Consider the following 22188-nt stretch of genomic DNA (forward strand, 5'->3'; position numbering starts at 1 on the left):
CTTCTCTATCCTTTTTTTCAATCCCACATCATGGGAGTTGGAATCAAAGGGGCATCATCGACTACCATCCATGAATTTGTGCAACGTAAGGAAATGGTAGCAGCATAAAATGCCCATGAGATGAGACATCAGTGTAATTAGGGTGGAGAACAAAGGAATGTGGAAGGGAGATGGAAACTGGAAAGTTGTTTTATATTTTTCTCATAATAATTTAATTTAATTTAAATGTAATTTATGTTTACTTATTTCCATGCAATTGCACATCACCTACTAGTTTAATACTTATTATGACCATTATATATATCAAACGGTTGGATAGCTACATGAGAAGCTATGATGCATGGACACGGACACGGATACGGGGATACGACACGATACGACACGGGGATACGTCAAATTTCAAAAAATAAGGATACGATACGTCAAGGATACGGCAATTAAAAATATGTATAAATAAATAAATAAATAAATAAAAATATATCTAAAACATTATAAAATAAGCATTCAAATTTATTATTCAATAAACTCTAAACTGTTAGAAAGATAGTCCATCCAACAAGCAATTAGTCTTAAAACTTGAAAAAGTAAAAAGAACATCCAAATGAAATTAACAAAAAAAAAAGTCTCATTCAACTTCCACGTTCATGATGTCTCCTCCAGTAATCAAAGTAGTCTCCAATGACGGTTCATCAAGTGAAAGGTTAGCAATATCAAGCATCCCGACACTTTCTTCACCCAAGTTTTCAAAGCCATCTCCTCCAACATCCCACAATTGACTAATACCTTCTTTGTAGGTTGCGCTATTCCTTGATAAAAGACGAAGATTATTATGCACAAATACCAAATCCTCGGCTCTTTGTGGTGTAATCTTGTTCCTTCTTAGAGAGTGAATAAAACTGTAAGTGCTCCAATTTCTTTCACAACAAGAGGAGGAACAAGGTTGTCCAAGTAGCTTCAACGCTATGGATTGGAGACTAGGTGTAGAAGCTCCATGGACAATCCACCACATTACTGGTTCCAAATGAAACCTATCATTCATAGAATCAATAGCTCCAAAGTCATTCAAGCACATAGAGAAAGAGGCATACTCCACATTGATACTTCTTCTAATTTCCTCATTGGAAAAGTATCTCTCAAAACACTTTTTCCTTTCAGTTGTAAGCTCAACACAACCCGACTAGGGTCTTCTTGGAGCCATTCTGAACTATAATACCTAAAATAAAAGAAATAGCACTTTAAAAATATAATCATAAAGCTAAAGATTAATTTTGGAAGAGTTTATAAGGATATTAGCAAAATCATTACCTTGGATTTAATGAATGCGCCAAACAATGAAATGGTGTGCTACTTTTAGTCCATCGCTCTAATAAAATGCGATACACCGCATCAAAAAAGCTGCTTTTTTCATGTAATGCCTTGCGCTCATTCCTGTAGATAGCAGCTTTCACCTTTTCAATCATAGCATCCCACCACTCATACACCAAATGAAGACAAGGTTTATCTGTGTCAGCCATTCTAATAACCTCATATATTGGAGCTGTAAAGAAAAGAATATAATCAATCTTCTCCCAAAAGTACTCATCCAATATTTTTTGCTTCACCGTCATTGCTTTAACCAAATCATCTTCTTTGTACAAAGCCCAATTCGGGCTAATCACCATTTGTTGTAAACCTTCCTTTACTTCCTTAAATCTTCTAAGCATCACAAGTGTGGAAGCAAATCTGAAAAATTTAATAATTAGGATAGCTCATAATTGAATAAGAAAAAAAAAGGAAAAGAAGTGGAGAAAACAAACCTTGGTTCGGCAATGGAGAGCAACTTTAGTTTGCAATGTTCATTAAACATAGACAATCTCATGCTATGGTTCATAATAAAATTTTTTATGGACCAAACATCACTTGCAATAGTTGAAATCCAATTGCAGTCATCATACGAAACATCTGTTTGTTTCGGAGAGCATATACTCTTCAAAGCAAGATTAAGAGTGTGAACAACACAGGGTGTCCAAAAGATATGGGGATAGTGGGCCTCAATAAGTAACCCAGCAGCTCTACAGACAGGAGCATTGTCAGTGATCACTTGAACAACATTTTCATGACCAATTTCTTTAATAGCTTCTGTAAGGAAGTTGGCAATACAATACTTGTCTTTATATTCACCTTCACAATTAATTGCCCTCAAGAACATAGGCCCACTTTCACAAGTTGCCATAATATTAATAAGTGGTCTCCTTTGTGCATCTGTCCACCTATCACTGCACAAACTTACACCTTTAGTGCTCCATGTGCGCTTGATTGGCTGGAGGCATTGCTCAATGTGACTCTTCTCTTGTTGCAGAAGAGTAGTTCTTAGTGCATTGTAACCTGGTGGAACATACCCTGGAAGTGTAGAAGCTCGAACATATGAGTTTCGATAATGCGGATTTCTTGCAAGGTTAAATGATAAGCCACCTGTATAAAACATCCTTGCGACTTCAGCATCACATTGATCTCGAGCTTCCTTGTTAAAAGCTTTACTAAGAGGCCCACTTGTTCCTTTTCTCTTCTTTGGATCAAGATTCACTTCAGGTTGATCATAACAAAAAGAACCAGTGTTGGGCAAAGAAACATTCTTTGGAGCAGAACTCTTCAGCTTATATTCACACTCCCGAATTAACTTTTTCATTTCTGCAAGATTTTCATCAGTAACCTTGCTGCAAGGTGTGACCCCGTTTCCAGCCATTTTTAACAAATGAAACCTGACCCTAGAGTATGATCCTTTGTAAGTTTTCTAACAATAATTGCATTTGAATTCAGCATTCCCTCCTCCTTTTTTTCCCACTTTTTCGAGCTTTTTGACATACTTCCACAACGGAGTATGATCATTTTCAACAATCTCATCCAGATTAGCATTATCATCCGGATTAGCAATATCATTTGCATGATTATTAGGGTGATTCATTTTCCTAAATCAACAAACGTATAAAAAGTAAGAGTTAATCCACTGTAAAGACAAAGTTATTATAATCTAAATATCCATACCACTACACAATAATATACTATAATATGCAAAATACAATAATATTATAATAATAGAAAAAGTTAAAAACAGAAAAGCAAAGTTGTCAGATTTGAATGGACTATGCGGGTAGGAATGGATGGGTAGTGGGTAATATAATATTATATTCTTTTCCTAGGGAATCAGATTGTCTTCCAATTGGTATTTTTAAATTATCATCTTCGAATGGGTAGTCTTCCAATGGGTATTTTTAAATTATTGTCTTCAAATTGGTAGAATAGAATCAGTAAAGCTGAGAGACTGGGGAAAAAACAACTAAAGCTCACCGGGTTAAGACTCACCAGGAGTTGCAGACAGACGAAGGAGACGACGGAGCAGTTGTAGACGAAGAAGAGGGAGACGACGGCGCAGTTGCAGATGGAGAGAAGTTTCACGGAACAGTTGCAGATGACGGATTCGTGAAAGTCTCCAAGCAGAGTGATTTCTGTGAGAGGTAAATCCGAATTTTATTTTTTTTCTGATTATCCTTTGATTTTAGAGTGATTTCAGTTAACTAAGTTCGATCAATCACGATTCTATGCGGATTTTTTGTGATTTTTTGTGATTTTTTTTCTGATTATCCTCCTATTTCAGTTTCAAATGTATCCGAAAAGTAAGATACACGTATCTGGACAATACAATACGTGTATCTCATCAGTCCCAAACGTATCCTTTCACTCCAATACGTATCAAACGCGTATCCACGCGTATCCTCAGCGTATCCGTATCCTCAGCGTGTCAGATACGGGATACGGTTGCTTTCTCGCGTGTCCATGCATCGTAGATGAGAAGTAAAGGCTGCAGCAAACTCCATCAAGGCATCATGCAGTAACTAACAGTCTCAAGGGTCAAAGCTCCTCTCTACTCATATACTAATTAAAAATGTATAGAAATTAAGAAATCTTTTCCAACTTCTTGTATTCCCTTTCGCAGAAGCTAAGATCCCGATCAGCTAATCAATATTTATACCAGTACTGATAGGAATATCTTACCAAACGTCTCAGTCCTCTCTGGACGTATTACATGGTGTGTCTCTATTGTTTTTATATCCAAAAAATTGATAAATACAGCCAACAAGATAAGAACATGTAATTGACTTACATGGTCCTCATTGAAAGGTCGGCATTCGTAATATGACTTAAGCTACCTATGTACCATTAGAATGAGAGGTCCTTACAAAGAAAACAGCTTTAATCATTGAAAATGGGTCAAGTACATACAGAGATCAAGTGGCTTGTACCCAAAAAAAAAAAAAAACCTAAAAGAGTTTGACAATTATTTTAATTTCAATTTTTTTTTATTTGAAAAAACTAAAACTTGTTATAAACATTGTATTTAAGTGTGATTGTGTAAATCTATATTAGATTTGATACTTGTTATTCTTCCCTATTAGGACTTGTATTCCTTGGAGGAAAAGGATTCGTCCCTCCCTTATTGCTATAAATAAAGCCACTGCATAGGGGGAACAACACATCCTCTATACAACCCTTCAAACACATCTCTCTCTACTCTCTCTGTCGTGCCCCTTCTCCTCTGTTAGATAAAAATAAGCCACAACACATAATTAGCACACTCCCACCGCTACGCTTAGGAATTTGATGTGGAAGTTTTCTGCATCAAACTAGTTCATCAAAATCATCACACAATTAGGTTCTTCCAAAATAACGGTTTTTATTTTGATATTTTTGTAGCCTGATAGCATGAACATTGACCATCATGCAAGACCTAACTTTACGTTTTTCAAATTTTAGATTCTACATAAATTGTGTACGCATTATATTCATAATTATTGAATTATGTGAATTGGTATTGCCATGAATTGCATCAAATATATGCTCATGCATTAAATTATATGTTGAATATGCATTGAATTAATATGGAATTAAATTAAACATTACAAAAAAAAAAATTAGGTTTCTTTGGAAACCCAACGTGCGACGGCTAGAAGTCGTGTCGCCGGACTCCTTTCCCCGAGCCGAGAAACCCAACTATGGAGGCACTGCTCTAGGCCCAAACCCAGAACCCGACGCCTAAATGGCATTGCACCTATTGAGCCATCATGTAGTATGGCCTGCAACCATGCCCAGCCACCATGGCTATCTCCCCGAATACTTAAAGTCGTCACCGACGAGTTCTTGATTGAAATTTGATGGTTTTTCGTTGAAATTCACATCAAATATTTCTAGGGTTTCTAGAACGTTGAGAGTTTTTCACTCTCCATTCAATTTTATAGTTGTTGTCGAACCCACGACTTTTGCTGTGATTTTTGTGCCACGACACTACCACCTGTAGCGGTGGCACTGGTCTCCTTCCCCAGTGAGTTTAGCCAGCTTGAGCTAGGGTGTCTAGTTTGAAACCCAAGCCTATTTGGGCTTGGCCTGTTCTTGGTGAACACCAGCCCTTTGGGCTTTGGAGCTCTTCTCGGCCCAACACTGGCCTCATTGGCCATGATGTTCCCACCATACTTGATCCCAGCCTTATAATGGTTACGACATCATTGTACCACGCTGCACAGGATTGGCACCCTTCTTTTGGGCCTTTGCCATCTAGGATTACATCTACAACCCACTTTTTGTGCACACGGGCTTATTGCACAAGTTAGGCCCGCGAATAACATCAGCCCAAGTGGGCTTTGGTGTCTCCCTGCCCTGCGTCGCACTAGATCTTGGCCTTATGTTGGTGTATCCGCAACCGTGTAGCACCAGATCAGAGCCATCTTTGGGCCTCTGTCCTTGGGTGTGCAACCCCAGGCTTACTACCCATGCCCAAATTTTGGGCCTGGACCCCACGACAACAATTTTTTTAAGCCCACCCACGGGCTTTGGTCCATATTTTGAGCCCCGAATTTAATTGCCTATATTTTTTAGGCACTTTTGGGTTTTATAATGTTTCACCCAAACTTTATTTTTGGCTCGAAGTCCAAATAATTAATTCAATTATAATGATAGACCCTGAAGATCTATTTGCATATTTTCTGGTTGCATATTTGTGTATAAATATTTGTGTTTGTCTGTAGGAACATATGAACATGAAGTTCATAATTCTTTTGAAACCCGAAGTTTCTAGAAACATGCCTTGTTTGAAAACCTGAAGTTTTCCTTCAAAACAGCACCCATGAAAACCCGCAACATTTTCATGTAACTTTAAACCAATAAATGTCTATTAGAACCTAAATGTTCTAGTCCTATGTGAATGGATCAATTTTTTCTCAATTACACTAACCATATTCTTGTCCATTTATTAAAGATGAGACGGACAACCCAGTTGATAAAGCTGAGAAGTCATTGTCATAATCTTCATTCGAAGACACATTCATGATGCACCACAAACCGAGTACCTTGCTAAGGTAGATCCACGAGCACTTTGGGTCACTTTGGCTAATCATTTCGATCACTAAAAGGACATCTTCTTGCTTGAAGTAAGACATGACTTGAAGCATCTGCACTTCCAAGACTTTAAGTCTGTGAATGAATATAATTTTGAAGTTTGTTGAATCTGATCACTTCTCAAGTTTTGTAACAAGAACTTCATCGAATAGGATCTTCTGAAGAATAGTTATTCGACTTTCTCTGCTACCAATATTAACCTGCAACAACAATATAGGGCTCAGAAGTTCACTAAGTTTTCGAATTTGATCTCTATTTTACTTCTCGGTAAAGCACACTATAGCACAAACCAACACCTAAAACGCCAATATAAGTATGTGGGGGGGGGGCAGAAGCTATCTCGTCAAGGTGAACAGAGCCAAGGCTCATCTAAGGAAGGAAACCGAGCCCAGAAGCGCCCTAAACTCGCTCTTAAGGCCCTGAACTGCAAGAATAAGGGAAAAGCACCTGATACCATGGATGCAGACATATGCTACCGCTGTGGTTCAAAAGACCATTGGTCCCGTGTTTGCCATGCTCCCCCGAAGCATGTAGCTGAATACCATTCTTGTCGTAAAAAGTTTGAATCAAACTTTGTGAAAGTGGATGAACCGAAAATTACCAAAATGGAGGTTTTTGATTTTCAAGAGGCTATTACCTCTATGGAAAATTAGAATCTTAGACATGAACTATTTTTAGTTGAATTTTATAACCCTAAGGCCGAATTCCACCTAGTGGCCAAAACCCCCGCTTGTTTTTAGTTTAAGTTCGAACAATTTTCCTTTATGTTTGGATTATTTGTTGGGATTTTTTTTTAATATTAAGTTTTTAATTACCATCTTTGAATACTTAAATTATTTTGAATGGATATTTGTTTTTAGAACTTTTATGCATGTGACCGATTCAAATTAATTTTTATTTCTAGGTATGTCTTGTGGGAAAGTTAGTTGTTTGGCATATAATGCAACCACGCACACCGTTTTGCATGAATGCATATATTTCACAAACTTCGTACTTAAGAATGCACCTCTAACAACCCTCTCAGGCCCATCCAACCTGAGCAAAGGATATGGTAAGACATGTATAATGTTGTCTAATGGTACAATCTTGACCATTGATGATGCACTTTATTCTCCACGTTCCGGAAGAATGTTGTTGGGTTTCAAGGACATTAGAGACAATAATTACCATGCTGAAACTTATGTAGAAAATAGAGTTGAATTTTTGTGCATTACTTCCTACAAATATGACTAGAAGCATATTCTAGAGAAGATGAAATGTATCCCGAGTGGTTTGTATACTACAAACATACACCCTATAGAGAGCCACTATGTGGTCGGCCCTACCTCAGGGAACGCACACGAAATTACACTTTGGCATGATCATTTTGGATTCCCTGGACAAACAACGATGCACCATATCCTCAAATCTTCATACATGCATCCACTAACTCGGAGTTTAGGTTGGATTCAAGGAATCGCATGTCAAACTTGCTCCATTGGAAATCTTATTATTAAGCCTTCTTATGACAAGATTCGCTCGAATCCTCCTATTTTGCTACAAAGGATTCAGTAGGACATTTGTGGACCAATTCACCTTTCATGCGAACCATTTAGATATTTTACGGTATTGGTTGATGCTTCCCACGTTGGTCACACATATGCTTGTTATTCATAAAGAACATTGCATTCTCCAAATTGTTGGCTCAAGTTATCAAGCTCAGGGCTCTCCACCTTGATTATCTAATCAAATCTATTCGATTGGATAATGCTAGAGAATTCACATTTAAAACTTTTGGTGATTATTGGATGTTGGTTGGGGTTGAAGTTGAACATACAGTCCCCATGTTCACACCCAGAACGGCTTGGCAGAGGCATTTGCTTGATCATTGGTTATACGTACCAAGCTCCTGATTGCTGCTTGGGGTCATGCAATATTGCCCGCAACCATGTTGGTCCGCTTGAGGCCTGTCGCAACCTAACCATGTAATGTCATTCAGTTGGTTATCAGATATGAACCAGACATATTGCATATGCGCATTTTTGGTTGTGCGGTCTATGTGTCGATTTTGCCGCCCTTACGTACACAAATGAGGCCTCATCGAAAGATGAGAATCTATGTCGAATATGATTCTCCTTCAATTATTTAAGATTTAGAACCTTTGACAGGTGATCATTTTGCCTCTCGTTTTGCAGATTGTTACTTATATGAGACAATCTTCTCGTCGTTAAAGAAATATAAGAGCATTACTGTTCCTTAAGGATTACGCGAATTATCGTGGATGACTCCCACTTTTGACTCATTTAGATTGCCACACAATCTGATACTGAAGTGCAACGCATATTAGATCTCATAGCGTAGCTTATAGCATGTCAGATGTTTTCACAAACCTAGCGTAAGTGACAAGATCACATATTCTAGCTGCAAATGTGCCTGAGACTTTTCTTCTAGAGGCTCAGGATGCCACTTTGGCCGATCCATATACATTAGCGGCTAGCCAATCCTTTTCCCCTGCATAAAAGCTTGGTAGACCACTTGGTTCAAACAATTTACACCCCTGGAAGAGGAAACCCACGGTATAGGCTGCTGAGCCTACCGAGAATTCGATTGTCACATACTTATTCTATCCAACTCATGAGGAAATTCTATATTATGGAAACTTTCTTGATGAGACGAATCCACCTCTCGAGAATCGAGATATTTCTGTCTATTATGCTAGCTTGGATGACGTTTGGTGTAGAAATGAGATGATCATCGAAGATGCATTAGCATATGCAGTAGCTAATAAGATCATGTTGAGTGATGACATTGAACCCTGCTTCGTTGATGAATGTTGACGTAGAACTGATTGGTTAAACTGAAAACAAGCAACGAACTCAATTCGCTTGCGAAATGTAAGATGTTTGGACCTGTAGCTCTTACTCCTCTACATGTGAAGCCCGTTGGCTACAATTCGGTTTTCGTTCGGAAGCGTAATGAGAAGAACGAAATTATGCGTTACAAAGCTCGTCTTGTTGCGCAAGGTTTCTCACAACGCACCGGGATTGACTATGATGAAACTTATTCATCCGTTATGGATATGATTACTTTTCGCTACCTTATCAGTTTGGTAGTTTTCGAAAAACTGAGTAAACAGTTGATGGACGTAGTAACTGTGTATCTCTATAGGGATCTTGATGTAGAAATTTATGTGAAAGTTTCCGAATGACTTACATTGACTGGATCAAATATTTTCAAACCTCGGAACATGCTCTCATTAAGAAGTCACATTCCAGTTTTCCAATTGTTGCAGTTTATGTCGACGACATGAACCTCATCCAAACTTCTAAAGAGCTCGAGAGAACTGCCGCACAACTAAAGTCAGAATTTGAGATGAAAGATCTAGATATTGTCTTGGTCTCGAGATAAAGCACCGTTCCGATGGAATCTTAATACATCAATCGAACTACACCTAGAAGGTGTTGCACCACTTTAACGAGGATAAAGTAAAGCCTTCGAATACTCCTATGGTTGTTCAATTTCTAAATGCAAAACGAGATCCCTTATGTCCGAAAGATGATGATGAAGAGATATTGGAGCCCGAAGTTCCTTATCTAAGTGCGATAGGCGCTTTATTTTACTTAGCTCAATGCACTAGACCCGCCATCTTATTCAATGTTAATCTTTTGGCAAGATACAGTAATGCACCTACACATAGACATTGGACTAATGTTAAAGACATATTTTGTTACCTTAAGGGTACTACAGATCTGGGCTTGTTCTATCCCTACGGATTTTCGAGTTGATTTCCATCTTGTTTGTTATGCCAATGCAAGTTACTTATCTAACCCGCACAAAGCGCACTCTTAAACAGGTTACGTCTTTACTGTTTGAGGCACCATAATATCTTGGAGGTTAACTAAACAGACCTTGGTTGCCACTTTGTCTAACCATGCCAAAATTATTGCCTTTCACGAAGCTACGCGGGAATACTTCTGGCTGAGAGCAGTTATAGGACATATTCGAAACTCCTGCGGTCTTTACCCCGTCCTTGACGTCCTGACAACGATCTATGAAGATAACGTAGCATGCATCGAATAGCTTAAGAACGGTTACATCAAAGGAGACAACTTCAAGCACATTGCGCCGAAGTTCTTCTTTTCACATCAACAACAAGAGCATCAGAAAATTGAAGTCATGTAGATTCGTTCACAAGACAATCTGATTGACCTCTTCACCAAATCATTACAGAATGCGACGTTTTAGAAGCTTGTTCAAAGAATAGGTATGCGTAAACAATCTGAGTTGTAACATTGTTAGTTCTCTTTGGAATTGTGCCGAACTCATAGGGAGTATCTGGAAGTATACTTGGTTGATCTTAATGTACTCTTTTTCCCTACGATTAGGAGCACTTTCCCTTTGGGTTTTTGCTACCTAATGAGGTTTTGATGAGGCACCCACCTTGGGTTGATCATATCCTTGACGACATCCCGTAGACATTTCATTTGACTTTGCATTCTCTCATGCATTTTTCCTTAGACTATGGGTTTTGTCCCTACTCAAGTTTTACCATAGCCATTGGGTTTTTTTTTGTGAGACTTAGTTCCATAGTTCCTACTTTACTTTGAGACTATCGTATTACAAAATCAGTGCCGACAAGTTGACTTCTTCAACTCTACATGATGCCGAATCTACTTGAGTATTTACACACTCAAGGGGGAGTGTTATAAACATTATTTTTAAGTGTAATTGTGTAAATCCTAGATTAGATTTGATACTAGTTATTCTTGCCTATTAAGACTTGTATTCCTTGGAGGAGATGGATTCTCCCCTCCCTTATTACTATAAATAAAGGCATTACGTAGGGAGAATAACACATCCTCCACACAACCCTATATACACATCTCTCTACACTGTTTCTTTGTCTGCCATGCGCCTTTTCTCCCTTGTTAGATTAAAATAAGACACAACAAAACTAAATATTTGAAAATTTGTTCGGTAATTATTTTTCAATTGTCAAACCAAAAATTGTAACCTACTTTTGTGAGTTTTTGAATATTAACTTGATTTTAGTTTTCAATTTCTCTAAAAATAATTAATTTTTGAATTAAAACTGAAAAACTGGAATTTGAAATGGTTATTAAAACATATGGTAAATTATACAAAACTACCTTAACTATGGGTCGAACCATAATCTGATACCTCATGTTTTAAAAATTACAATGTCATTCCTCATCTTACGAATTTGTTGTAATGTTAGACCTCTGTTAAAAAATATGTTAATTTTTCTCTCTCATCTCTCTCCCTCCCTCCCTCCCTCATATCGATGGCGAACTCGAAGAACAAACCGAAACCTCATCGGAGGTAACTATTCGATGGTTTTCTGCTGAGTCGAATGGCAAACCCAACCCCCCCCCCAAGCCCACGAACGTAGACGACAGCGTGATGCCAATCTTGGTGATGGCGTTATTCAATGCCATCGACGCTAGTCAATAACAAACGAAATCTAAATCAATGAAATAAAATGGATTTGGAATTTCATCAGACAAATGGGATCGATCAATTGATCAATGTGTGATGGTGGATCTTGAGATTGATCAGCGAAGCGCCTTAAGATTCGCCGGAGGAGACACATAGTGTTTGTCTTTCAAATAGGGGTTACAAATTGCAGACAACAGGTGGTTAGGCAGGTGTGGGTTTGTGATGGGTCGAGCAGCAGCAGGTGCGGATCCTAGTGGTTCGAGATTGGCTGTGTTTTGGCGACGGTGCAGGTTGTGGGCATCACAAATCAAGTGTGGCGGCAGTGGGTCATGCAATTGATAGAGGGATGCAAGTGGTTTGGTAGTAAACAGGTGCGACGATTTGCAGTGGTGAGTCAGCAGGTTCTAAGGGTCAGGCTTCATTCAATGGCTCAAGGGAATAACAGATTGGGAGAAACGAGAGATGGAGGGAGAAAGATTGGAAGAGATTTTTTAATTTTTTAATGGTAAATTACATAATAGTCCATCAGGTTTGAGGTCTATTAAAACCTCATACAACATCTTTAAAACATTTCACTTTCATACCTCACGTACTATTTTATTTCAAAATAATACCTCTGTTATATTTTCCATCCATTGATTTGTTAAGCGCTAACGTGGCTACCACTGTGTGCCACGTGGCAAAAATAATATTTTTTTAATTTTATTAATTTAAAAAAAAAAAACCCAAGCTTGAAAACCTAGAACCCCACCCCTCTTCTCCATCCCGAGCCTCCCAACCACTATCCCACCCCACCCTTACCTCCCTCGCAACCCCCTACCCTACCCCCACCTTCCCCGAGTCCTTTCTCCTCTTCACCGCCACCCCCTTTCTCCCTTCTCTCATCTGCAACCCCACCCACCCTTCTATCCTCTGCAACTCGAACCCTTCAAGATATAGAAGAGCACGGAAAAAGACAATCCACCATAAAAAAAGCTCAAAAATTCAATCAAATTTTAGGGTTTTCAAGATTCCGAGCTGTGCATCAATCAAATTGGTTCAGCAATCCGGAGACTTATAGATTCGAAGAGCATGCAGTATTGGGAATGAGGGCAAATTTTCAGAAGGCTAATCGGAGCCGCCTTGCCTTCGCTTTGAAAAGGGTTTGGGATTCGGATTCGGGTCAGTGGTCGCCATTGTTTGATTGCCAATAAAAGCATCGAATCGGAGAAAATTTGTAGAAGCTCCAATGATGATGATGCAGTCAATGAGAGCTACCACCATTGAAATCTTCAACTTCTACGTCCGTCATTGAAATAAGTGGAGCAACAATCGCAATCACGAACTGTTGCGAGCTACCAAGCTGTTTGTTGAGTCACCACTTGCGCTTCCGATCCAAGTCTGCGTCGCCATCATCAGCACCACCAGCTTCCACTTCGTCTTCATGCTCTCCTTTCCCGCGTTCTTCAAAGCCATGATCATTTGCTTAGCACCCTCTATTGGATCTCAACTGCAGATCCACCCGCCCAGAACCTCTTTCAAGTCCGGCTAGATAGCGCAGCACAATGCTGGCGTGATGGTTGATCTTCATTTCTTTATTGGGAATGAGGCGCTGGAAAGATCTCGATCTAGTACAACTTACAATCTAAGCTATCCTGTTCGACAGGGCCAAGTCGAGAATTGGGATTCAATGGAGCGATTTTGGGATTCAAGGGTGGGGTTCCAGCCCCTGGGTTTTCATGTTTTTTTTTTTTTTTTTTAAGAAGATTCAGATTTAAAAAAAAAAATTAAAAATTATTATTTTTACCACGTGGCACATAGGTGGCAGCCACGTCAGCACTTAAGGGATCAATGGATGGAAAATGTAACGGAGGTATTATTTTGAAATAAAATAGTACGTGAGGTATGAAAGTGAAATGTTTTAAAGATGTTGTATGAGGTTGTAATAGACCTCAAACCTGATGGGCTACTATGTAATTTACCCTTTTTTAATATTTAATTAATTTTTAATCTTTTAATATTTAATTAATTTTTTAATTCAATTGGCCAAGAGAGTGAGACCTCTGTCTGCCACGTCAGTAATTAACAGATAAATTAACATAATTTTTAATGGAGGTTTAATCTTGCACCATTTGTAAGATGAGGTATGACATTGTAACTTTTAAAACATGAGGTATGAGATTGTTGTTAGACCTATAGTTGAAGTAGTTTTCTATAATTTACCCTAAAACATAATCTAAGGAAATCTCAACATCATGCAGCAACATTACAAACAGAAACAAGCCTACTTGTCTTATTTACCAAGGTTCTAAAAGAAATTAGGCGTTAGTCGGGCGGCGATCTGGGGCCTAGCGCCTAGGCAGCTAGGCGGGCGCCTAGGTGGACTAGGGGAATTTAAGTAAATCTATTAATTTTGTGTAAATAAGTGTTTTTTTTTATATTTAGAATATATATAATTTCATCATAAACTACAAAATAGAATGATATATATATATATATATATATTATGAAGTATTGGAACATAATGAAAACATGGGGAACTAGCATATAATGTACGTTCATTTAAGTATTCAACAAGTCTCTTACAATTTATTAAAAAAATAAAATGCAAAATGAAAGTTATCTATTTTATGTCTAAGTGAGTTGCAACCTAGGCGGATGCCTAGGCGAGTCTGGGCGGGCTAGGCGGGTGCCTAGACGGTCTAGGCGAGCGCCTCAGCAGGTCTAAGTATCATTTCTTAATTTTCAAACACCTAGGCATTAATCGGGACGGTGGCCAACCGCCTAGCACCTAGGCGGCGCTAGGCGGGGATTTTTTAGAACAGTGTTATTTACAGAAGCAAATACACAAGCAAGCAACAAAGGTAATAAACCATGCATCAGCTAACAATCTGACAAAGTTGGGGCTCTTTAATGTATTGCAAAAAGCAATTAGGTCTATGCACTATGCACTTTGGTGTAGGTTCAATTGTCTCCAATCTCCTTAATTCTATCATTTATAAAATAATAAAATAAGAACTAACAATTTGACAATTGTAGCATTTATTTATTTTTTTGGCAACAAATAGATCCCAACAATCAAGGACTTACTTGTTAGACTCCTTTTTCTTTTTCGAGTAATTACATTTTGCCCCCTCAAGTTTGTGGTCTTTTTGCAACTTCATATGTCTTTAAAACATTTCAATTTCATACATTTGCTTACTATTTCATTTCAATGTTATACAACCGCTAGTCATTCAGTTGAATTGGTTGTTTAATGATGATGTGGCAAGCCCCAGATCCCACATTTTGCTGATTTGGAGTCCAAATTTGTACCATATGGTTAAAAACAATTTGAGAAAAAAAGTTGAAAAAATCAGAAGGATATGTTGTAAATGGAGATGCTCCACCCACCCTCCCAAATCGTTCTCGATGTCGTCGAAATCCTCTCTGATTCTGACTTCTAGTCCATCGACTTATAGACATTGGCTTTCTATAACCAATGAATATCTCAGCTCCGACATTTTCTCTGTTGCCATAGCTCCTGAAATTGTTTGCTAGATTGTTTTGGTTGTCTCTGTCATTATTGAGCTTGTCGTTTGCTCTGTATCAGGATTGGCTGTAACCTGTAAACCCAAACCTGACGATATTACCATTAATAATGTAGCTAGTGAACTCGCTTGGGGATCTACTGCCCTTTTTTTAGTACCTAGTGAACAATTAGTCGCCAGTGTTGGCATTTTCCTTGTAGCCTATGAACCTATGAGACCACCTAGTTGAATTGTCTGAGTATGAGTTGAATCCGATTTTAGGAACGTCAATTGAGTCGGCGTACGTCCAAGATTGACACGTGACACTATGATGTAGAGGTGTGTTAAGACCTAAAAATGTCACATGCAAACTGTCACACCCCGATCCGGACATACGTCCAAGATCAACACGTGACGTCACCAAATACCCGTATCTCAAACATACCATGCATCTGGCTTATGGGCAAAGCACAACTCGAGATCCAAATGCGTAATAATTTTTCGTATGCTTTATGGTTGCATCTAACCTCCTTGTTAGACTACCTACGTACCCTAAACAAGGATCAAGCCATTCGTAGTTTGTTATTCACTACACTCGAACATTCATCACATAAACCACTATGTCCCAACATAATACCACGATTCAGGCATGCAACATATCAAGGAACATTCGACAAAGCACAATAATGTTCTCTAGTTATCTTGCCATTCACACACACATATGTTTTCCAACACCATCCAATAATCACACAAATCAATAACACATACAATACATCAAAATGCAGGGCTAAAGTGACACAGTTGGGCCAAAGCCTAGATCTTTAAAGCTGAAATCGAATCCAAGGAACCAACAAGTCAAATTATGCGATTTCGAACCACTCAACGAAATCCATCAACATCAGGTTCCGAAACACTCAATGGAACCAAAACACCAAGTGGGATTCCGGACCACTCAACGAAATCCAAACCAAGATACGATCCCGGACCACTTAACGGAATCGCGGAGTAGAAAGGATTCCGGACATCTCAACGAAATCCGAGTGGATACAATTCTGGACCACTCAACGAAATCACAAAGTACAATGCATATCAAACCACTCAATGAAATCCAAGCTAGATACGATTCTGGACCACTCAACAGAATCGCAGATCATGAGGGATTCCAAACCACTTAACGAAATCCAGACGGAGCAGGGAACTGGACCATTAAACTAAACCCAGCAGAAACCCAATTCCAGATCACTCAACGGAACTGAGCAAAAGTCCAAGAAATATAGCAACGCTTGAAGAACAATACATGAAACAAATACTTAAAATAAAAAAGCTCAACAAAACAAGAAATGGAACAAAGCACAAGGTACACAATTAGAACGGCTCAACGAAACGAGAAATGAAATAATGATACGATATGTGAAACAATTCTCGAAGCAACAAACCCCATGACAATGGGTTCATGGTCCCCTAGCCCTCACATTTCATTACATTAGGCCAAACATACAAATCAACCACACTCCACAACAAGTTCAATACACAAGTCAAATCACATAAAAGAAACAAGAATATCACCATGTGATGCCATCAGTATGTACGTCGATGTGCATGTCAATCGAGGAAGACACATCATCATGTTGAGCCTTATAAGCTTCATCGAATCTCAACAACACTCTAAACTCAGTGGCACCCTAGAAGAACTCGGGCTAGTTGACTAAAAAGTCAACCTTTGATCAAGATCGAGGGTACGGTCCACAACCCTAGTAACCTAATCCGGAAGATTCACTTATCAGATTTCTGATCTGTAACTTCCCAAGAGTCTCCTTATGCTTCTAGAACAACATACTAAAATTTCATTACGATCAAACGGTTGGATCTCCGCCAATCGCAAATTCAAATGGTGGTCAACGTTTGATTTTACAACTTAGAAATACAATTCGGAAAGATCCAAATGTTGGATTCCTGATCCGTCAGTTCCTAATGTCATCAAATATTACATAATACTTCGTATTAAAGTTTGGTGCCGATCCAACGGTCGGATCGTTAATTCATATAATAACCAAATGGCGACCGAATAGGCGATCAACTACGAAACTATACTAAAACATTAGACTTTCACTAAATGGATGTCAAATATAGAATTGGGGCAAAATTAGCCTAGGATGGTCAAGTGGGATCTCGGTCCATACGCCGCCGACCTAACTCTCCGGAAAATTCAACTATTTCCAAAATCTACCAAATTTTACCAAAATGAAGATCTCGATGAGTGAAGTAATTTTCATACCTAGGCCGAAGTCCAATTCGGCTGGGAAAGGTCTGAAATCGCCCTTAGACTGCCGAAAACCCTAGAAATGGGTGTGCTTCGATTCGACTTCTTCAATGCTCCGCCACCTCCAAGGTTGTTTGAGGTTTATTCCTGGTCTCTGGAAGAGTGGGTTCATGGTGGTAGTGGTGATCGGAACCGGCAGGATTGGCGATTTTTGCCCTGACCTCTTCAGAACCCACAGGTTTCGTTCTCTTCAAATCAAAGGTTAAAGGAACTGGGTGGAAATGGAAAAGGGAAGGCTAAAGAGTTGTTTGGTAGGGGTAAAAGGTTGTAAGTCACTGAAAAATGGATAGAAAACCGTCAAGAAAAGTCACTGGAATACGGGTCAGGTCACTGTGTAATGGGTCAAGGGGAAAGGGTTTGGTTTTTGTGTGCCACTCACCTCTCTCATTTCCCTTCCTCCTCTCTCCTTCATTGGGCACCCTCTCCCACCCCTTTCCTCTCATTGGCCGACCTCTCTCTTCCATTTCTCTTTTTTTTTTCTTTTTTTTTTTCCGTCCATCTTTCTCATTTCTCTCCTTAACTCTGCATCACAGCCATCCACGTGTCACTTCTTCACTGCTTCAGATTTTGCTAGAGCCTTCTAGAAATGAAGGTTAAATTTACTAAAATGCCCCCGACTTTAAACGTTAATAACTCATTCGTTATAGCTCCAAATTACGTTCCGTTTATACTCACGCACTCATATCGACGAGTACTATCCAAATACGTAAAGAAAAATAGAAAAATACATACGCATCAAATATGTGCTCAAAAATTCCATTTAGTCCATTATTTCGTTCTTTTACTAAAAAAATTATGCGCATCAAATATAAACGCATTGAAATTAATAATATGAAAATACGTAATTTTAAATAGTGAAATCCAGGGATGAGATTTCACACAAACCCCATCAACATTGCAATGGATTTGACAACTTTCCAACAGATTAGCCCAATGCGTAGGCCTATTCAAACATCAACTTTGCACCACACGTCGCCCGTCATGGAAAATAGCTTGCGGTGGAACCCTCGCCCACAAGCCACTTGAACACTTAGGATGTTACTTTGTGGCCTTTATTGTCATCTTAATCTAGTGCGCCTCACAAGACACATTGGATAACGCACAACACAAAACATGAGGAGGATTCTCTTCCCTCCTAATCGCTCCCCTTCCCTCGCCTTATACTTGAACGGTTAAGATTAAGCCACATCAACATCTTACATTGATTTTTTATAGAGACAATAAGACAAAAAGCAAAGTGTGAGAAGAGTCCCCTCCTCTCCCACAAAACACAATCGGATGAACCATTTAAGTAATGTTAGTCATGACCTACTATTATAGGTCTCTTGAAGAAGTCTATAAAAGACCCACAAGAATAATGGGCAGGCTACCAAGGCCACAAGAGGTTAATGCCTTGGGTCCATTTATCACCTTGTAGAGCAACTTGACTATTTGGTTGCATGCTTGAACTTGCGATTCATGTTTCTAAAATTCTTGTGTCTACACACACGTAGAAAACAAAATTGTCCAAGAAAATGAATACCTTTGAAGGGAACCAAGCCAATGCATTCGAGGTTACTGATTGCATCATATTTTTCAATATCAATTATAGGCGAGAGAAATAGAAGGAAGCAAGAAGATAGAAAATTAGAGACCTATAGAAGACAAGGATGAACTTTGACATGTAAAGTTGTTTATTTATTGTGAGGGGCTACAAAAACAAGAGTAACTGAGACCCAAGTTTGCAAACATAAACATTAAAAGGCAACACTAAATATGAAAATAAGATAATTCTCAAGTCAATAAAAGCATATTTGATAGCTCATGAAAAAGGGACCAAAAGTATTCCTCATTCTGTGGCAAGTCATTCACCAAGTTGGAGTGCCTCCTTAAACAATCTCTCAAAATTATTGTACGATGATCCTCCAACATCGGTAGCTTCAACAGCTTTTTTCTTCCATTCCTTTGCCTTTTCCCTCATCTTCATCCCTCCTTTTCCTTCCAGCATTTCCTTAACAAGTGCTTCAATTTCGTCGCGCCTCACGTCGGGGCTCACCTCCATTCCAATCTCCCAAGTTGTGCATGAGTACCGACAATTCGTTTGCTGGTCCGCAAAGAAAGGCCAGCAAATTACAGGCACACCATGAGATATAGTTTCAATGGTAGAATTCCAACCACTATGTGTTAGGAAAACCCCAATAGATGGATGAGCTAACACTTGCTCCTGTGCACACCAACCTGCAATATAACCCCTATCCTTAAACTCCTCAAAAAATTCGTCGGGTAAAATTGATGAGTCACCCTTTACCACGTCAGCCCTAACTATCCATAAAAATGGGTGCTTGCTATTTGCCAGCCCCCATGCAAACTCGATCAAATGTTGGTCTGTCATCGTCGTTACACTACCATAATTTACGTACACAACTGAATTAGGTTTCTTTTTATCAAGCCATTCCAAACATTTTTTGTCTTCTTTCCATAAGCTTGAGTGAAGTGACTTGCTTTCAGGGAAATGCCTGCCAAGCAAATTAAGGGGGCCAATGGTGTAAATGTTGGGGAACATTGTCAATATTACCTCTAAAACTTCGTGTTCAAATTCGTCAAAAGTGTTGAAGATGATTGTAGAAGAGTTCAAACAGTTCCGTGCTTCGGATCCCATGAAATTAAACATTACGCCGTTGAGATCAGTAAGTCTAATGTGACTTGGGATATCCTTGAGCCGAATATTTTCCATGCCTGGGATCCAGTCAATTGGTGTATCGAGCGTACCATCATGCATGAAATTCTCATCTGAAATGCATGGAAGGTGAAGCTTGTGTGATGATAGATAATTATGTTGATGTTATAAGAGTAAATTTGAAGATCTCAAATGTCTACTTTAATTTGCAGTTGCTCAATAAAAAAAAAAAACTCACATATTTTTATAGGCGCATGGTGCAAAATTTCTTGATAATTTAATCCAACAATTATTTCAATTCCGTTAGGACCGACTCTTACAAAGTGGAAACTGATTTTGTTAAAACCAAGTGATCACTACGAATAGATCTAATCATCCCCAATAACATAGAGGTAAAGATTTCTGAACAAAAAAATAATAATAAAAAGACTAAATCCATTTAACACATCCAAAAGGTCAAAATGCAAATTTCTTTCTCTTACACATCTTTAATTACAAACGCTGGTTGCAGGACATCATTTAACCCATTGATACACTCTATGTGGCAATCTGTTTATTAGATTGCACTGCTTCTATAAGTAGTCTGATCTGATGTGATAATAGATCAAACGAAACGCAAGAACATAAAAGGGGACACACGAAAAACTAAAGGGTCAAATCTGGTTTATCTTATCCTTTGGACATGCTGGAGTGCAGAGAAGATACGAGAGGAACACTCGAAAGACTAGAGAGTCAAATCTTCCTGGGTAAACAAAATAACGAATATGTAATTGGAAGGGAAGTTTATGATTTTAACTCAAGTGTGTCATGATAATTTATGCATACAAAAATGTTAATATATATAAATTGATTAATTATATATTCGGTGAAAGCGTAAAAAGACAAATGATCTAGAAATTAAAAGGAGTACCTTTGAATGGAATAATGCCACGTTTGACGAGTTCGCTGAATTGCAAGTACCCCATGAAGCCACAAGCAGAGGCAGTCCATAACGTGACCTCCGGAATGCCTAATTCTCTAGCAGCTTTGCTCCCAAAGGTCATGGTACCATCTGCAACTATGCAAGTAACTTGTGGCACTTCAGATGAGGAATTGATCTTAGTCACCAGCTCTTTAAATGGACCAAGACAAGTTTTCTTAACGGAGTCACTTAAATCTGGAATATCTTGGGTTCCATCCTTATCCGAAGGAGGCAACCCGTCTGGAATGGTCTCGAACACAAAGTCCGGTAGACCCTTAACGGAGTCAGGACCTTTTGAACGGATTAAACGGTTGTGGTTGAACTCGGTGTTGACAAAGGTTATGTGGAAGCCCCTTGAGTGAAGAAGCTTTGCTAATTGCATCATGGGGGTTACATGGCCTTGTGATGGGTATGGGACAAAAACTGCATGCCGTTTTTTAGTTGCTTGTTCTACTGAACTCATCATCTCTCTTTTCCAGAAACTAGGAAAGAGCTCAGTTTTGAAGTCTCAGCCTTGTGTAGTGAAAGCTTACTTGATCTTGTCCTATATATCGAAAATGTGTGGTAACACTTTTCTCCACTTACTTATCCTTATTACACACTCTTCAATTTGATGATCATAAATAAAGAAATGTGCGTAAAAATCATCCCCCTTTTACGAAGTTCATAAGAAGAAACTTTTGTCAAAAATCTATTTTTTGTTGGAATTTATTTTTTTCACACTTTTCTGTTAGTCTAATTATCCTAAGATGAGTCTGTTAATCGAATTATCATTTTTTACCTTAGCAGACTATAGAGCATTCAACATTGTTATATAGTCTCTTCTCATAACTTACTATTTATACATGCAGTCTTGTTCTCCTAGGATCCTCATTTTGAGAACCTATGAGGTCTAAGTGCA

At 38.7% G+C, this 22188-nt stretch overlaps 2 protein-coding genes across 2 annotated transcripts; both read right to left on the reverse strand.

Annotated features, from left to right (window-relative positions):
- Window positions 1-604: 604 nt before the first annotated feature.
- LOC126628056 (uncharacterized) lies at window positions 605-2722 on the reverse strand. The gene is made up of 3 exons (XM_050297646.1): window positions 1797-2722; window positions 1306-1722; window positions 605-1213 (listed from the first exon to the last, which is right to left on the reverse strand). The coding sequence occupies exons 1-3, from the start codon at window positions 2720-2722 to the stop codon at window positions 1063-1065; spliced, it is 1494 nt and encodes a 497-aa protein (XP_050153603.1). The 3' UTR covers window positions 605-1062.
- Window positions 2723-19320: 16598 nt separating this feature from the next.
- Window positions 19321-21830, reverse strand: LOC126628067 (linamarin synthase 2-like). Its single transcript, XM_050297654.1, has 2 exons — window positions 21237-21830; window positions 19321-20439 (listed from the first exon to the last, which is right to left on the reverse strand). Exons 1-2 carry the CDS (start codon window positions 21751-21753, stop codon window positions 19514-19516), a joined length of 1443 nt encoding a protein of 480 aa, XP_050153611.1. The 5' UTR covers window positions 21754-21830; the 3' UTR covers window positions 19321-19513.
- Window positions 21831-22188: the final 358 nt, after the last annotated feature.

This window comes from Malus sylvestris, chromosome 1, assembly GCF_916048215.2.
Source record: "Malus sylvestris chromosome 1, drMalSylv7.2, whole genome shotgun sequence".
In the NCBI taxonomy this organism is placed as follows: domain Eukaryota; kingdom Viridiplantae; phylum Streptophyta; class Magnoliopsida; order Rosales; family Rosaceae; genus Malus; species Malus sylvestris.

What these genes read in the sequence shown, in the direction of transcription:
- LOC126628056 (XM_050297646.1), bottom strand. Translation starts at nt 2,722, where the DNA reads ATGGCTGGAAACGGGGTCACACCTTGCAGCAAGGTTACTGATGAAAAT. An exon ending in CTCTCCATTGCCGAACCAAG is followed by an intron (nt 1,723 to 1,796) that starts GTTTGTTTTCTC and finishes TAAATTTTTCAG; the next exon opens with ATTTGCTTCCACACTTGTGA. An exon ending in GCGCATTCATTAAATCCAAG is followed by an intron (nt 1,214 to 1,305) that starts GTAATGATTTTG and finishes CTTTTATTTTAG; the next exon opens with GTATTATAGTTCAGAATGGC.
- LOC126628067 (XM_050297654.1), bottom strand. Translation starts at nt 21,753, where the DNA reads ATGATGAGTTCAGTAGAACAAGCAACTAAAAAACGGCATGCAGTTTTT. An exon ending in TGGCATTATTCCATTCAAAG is followed by an intron (nt 20,440 to 21,236) that starts GTACTCCTTTTA and finishes CATGCATTTCAG; the next exon opens with ATGAGAATTTCATGCATGAT.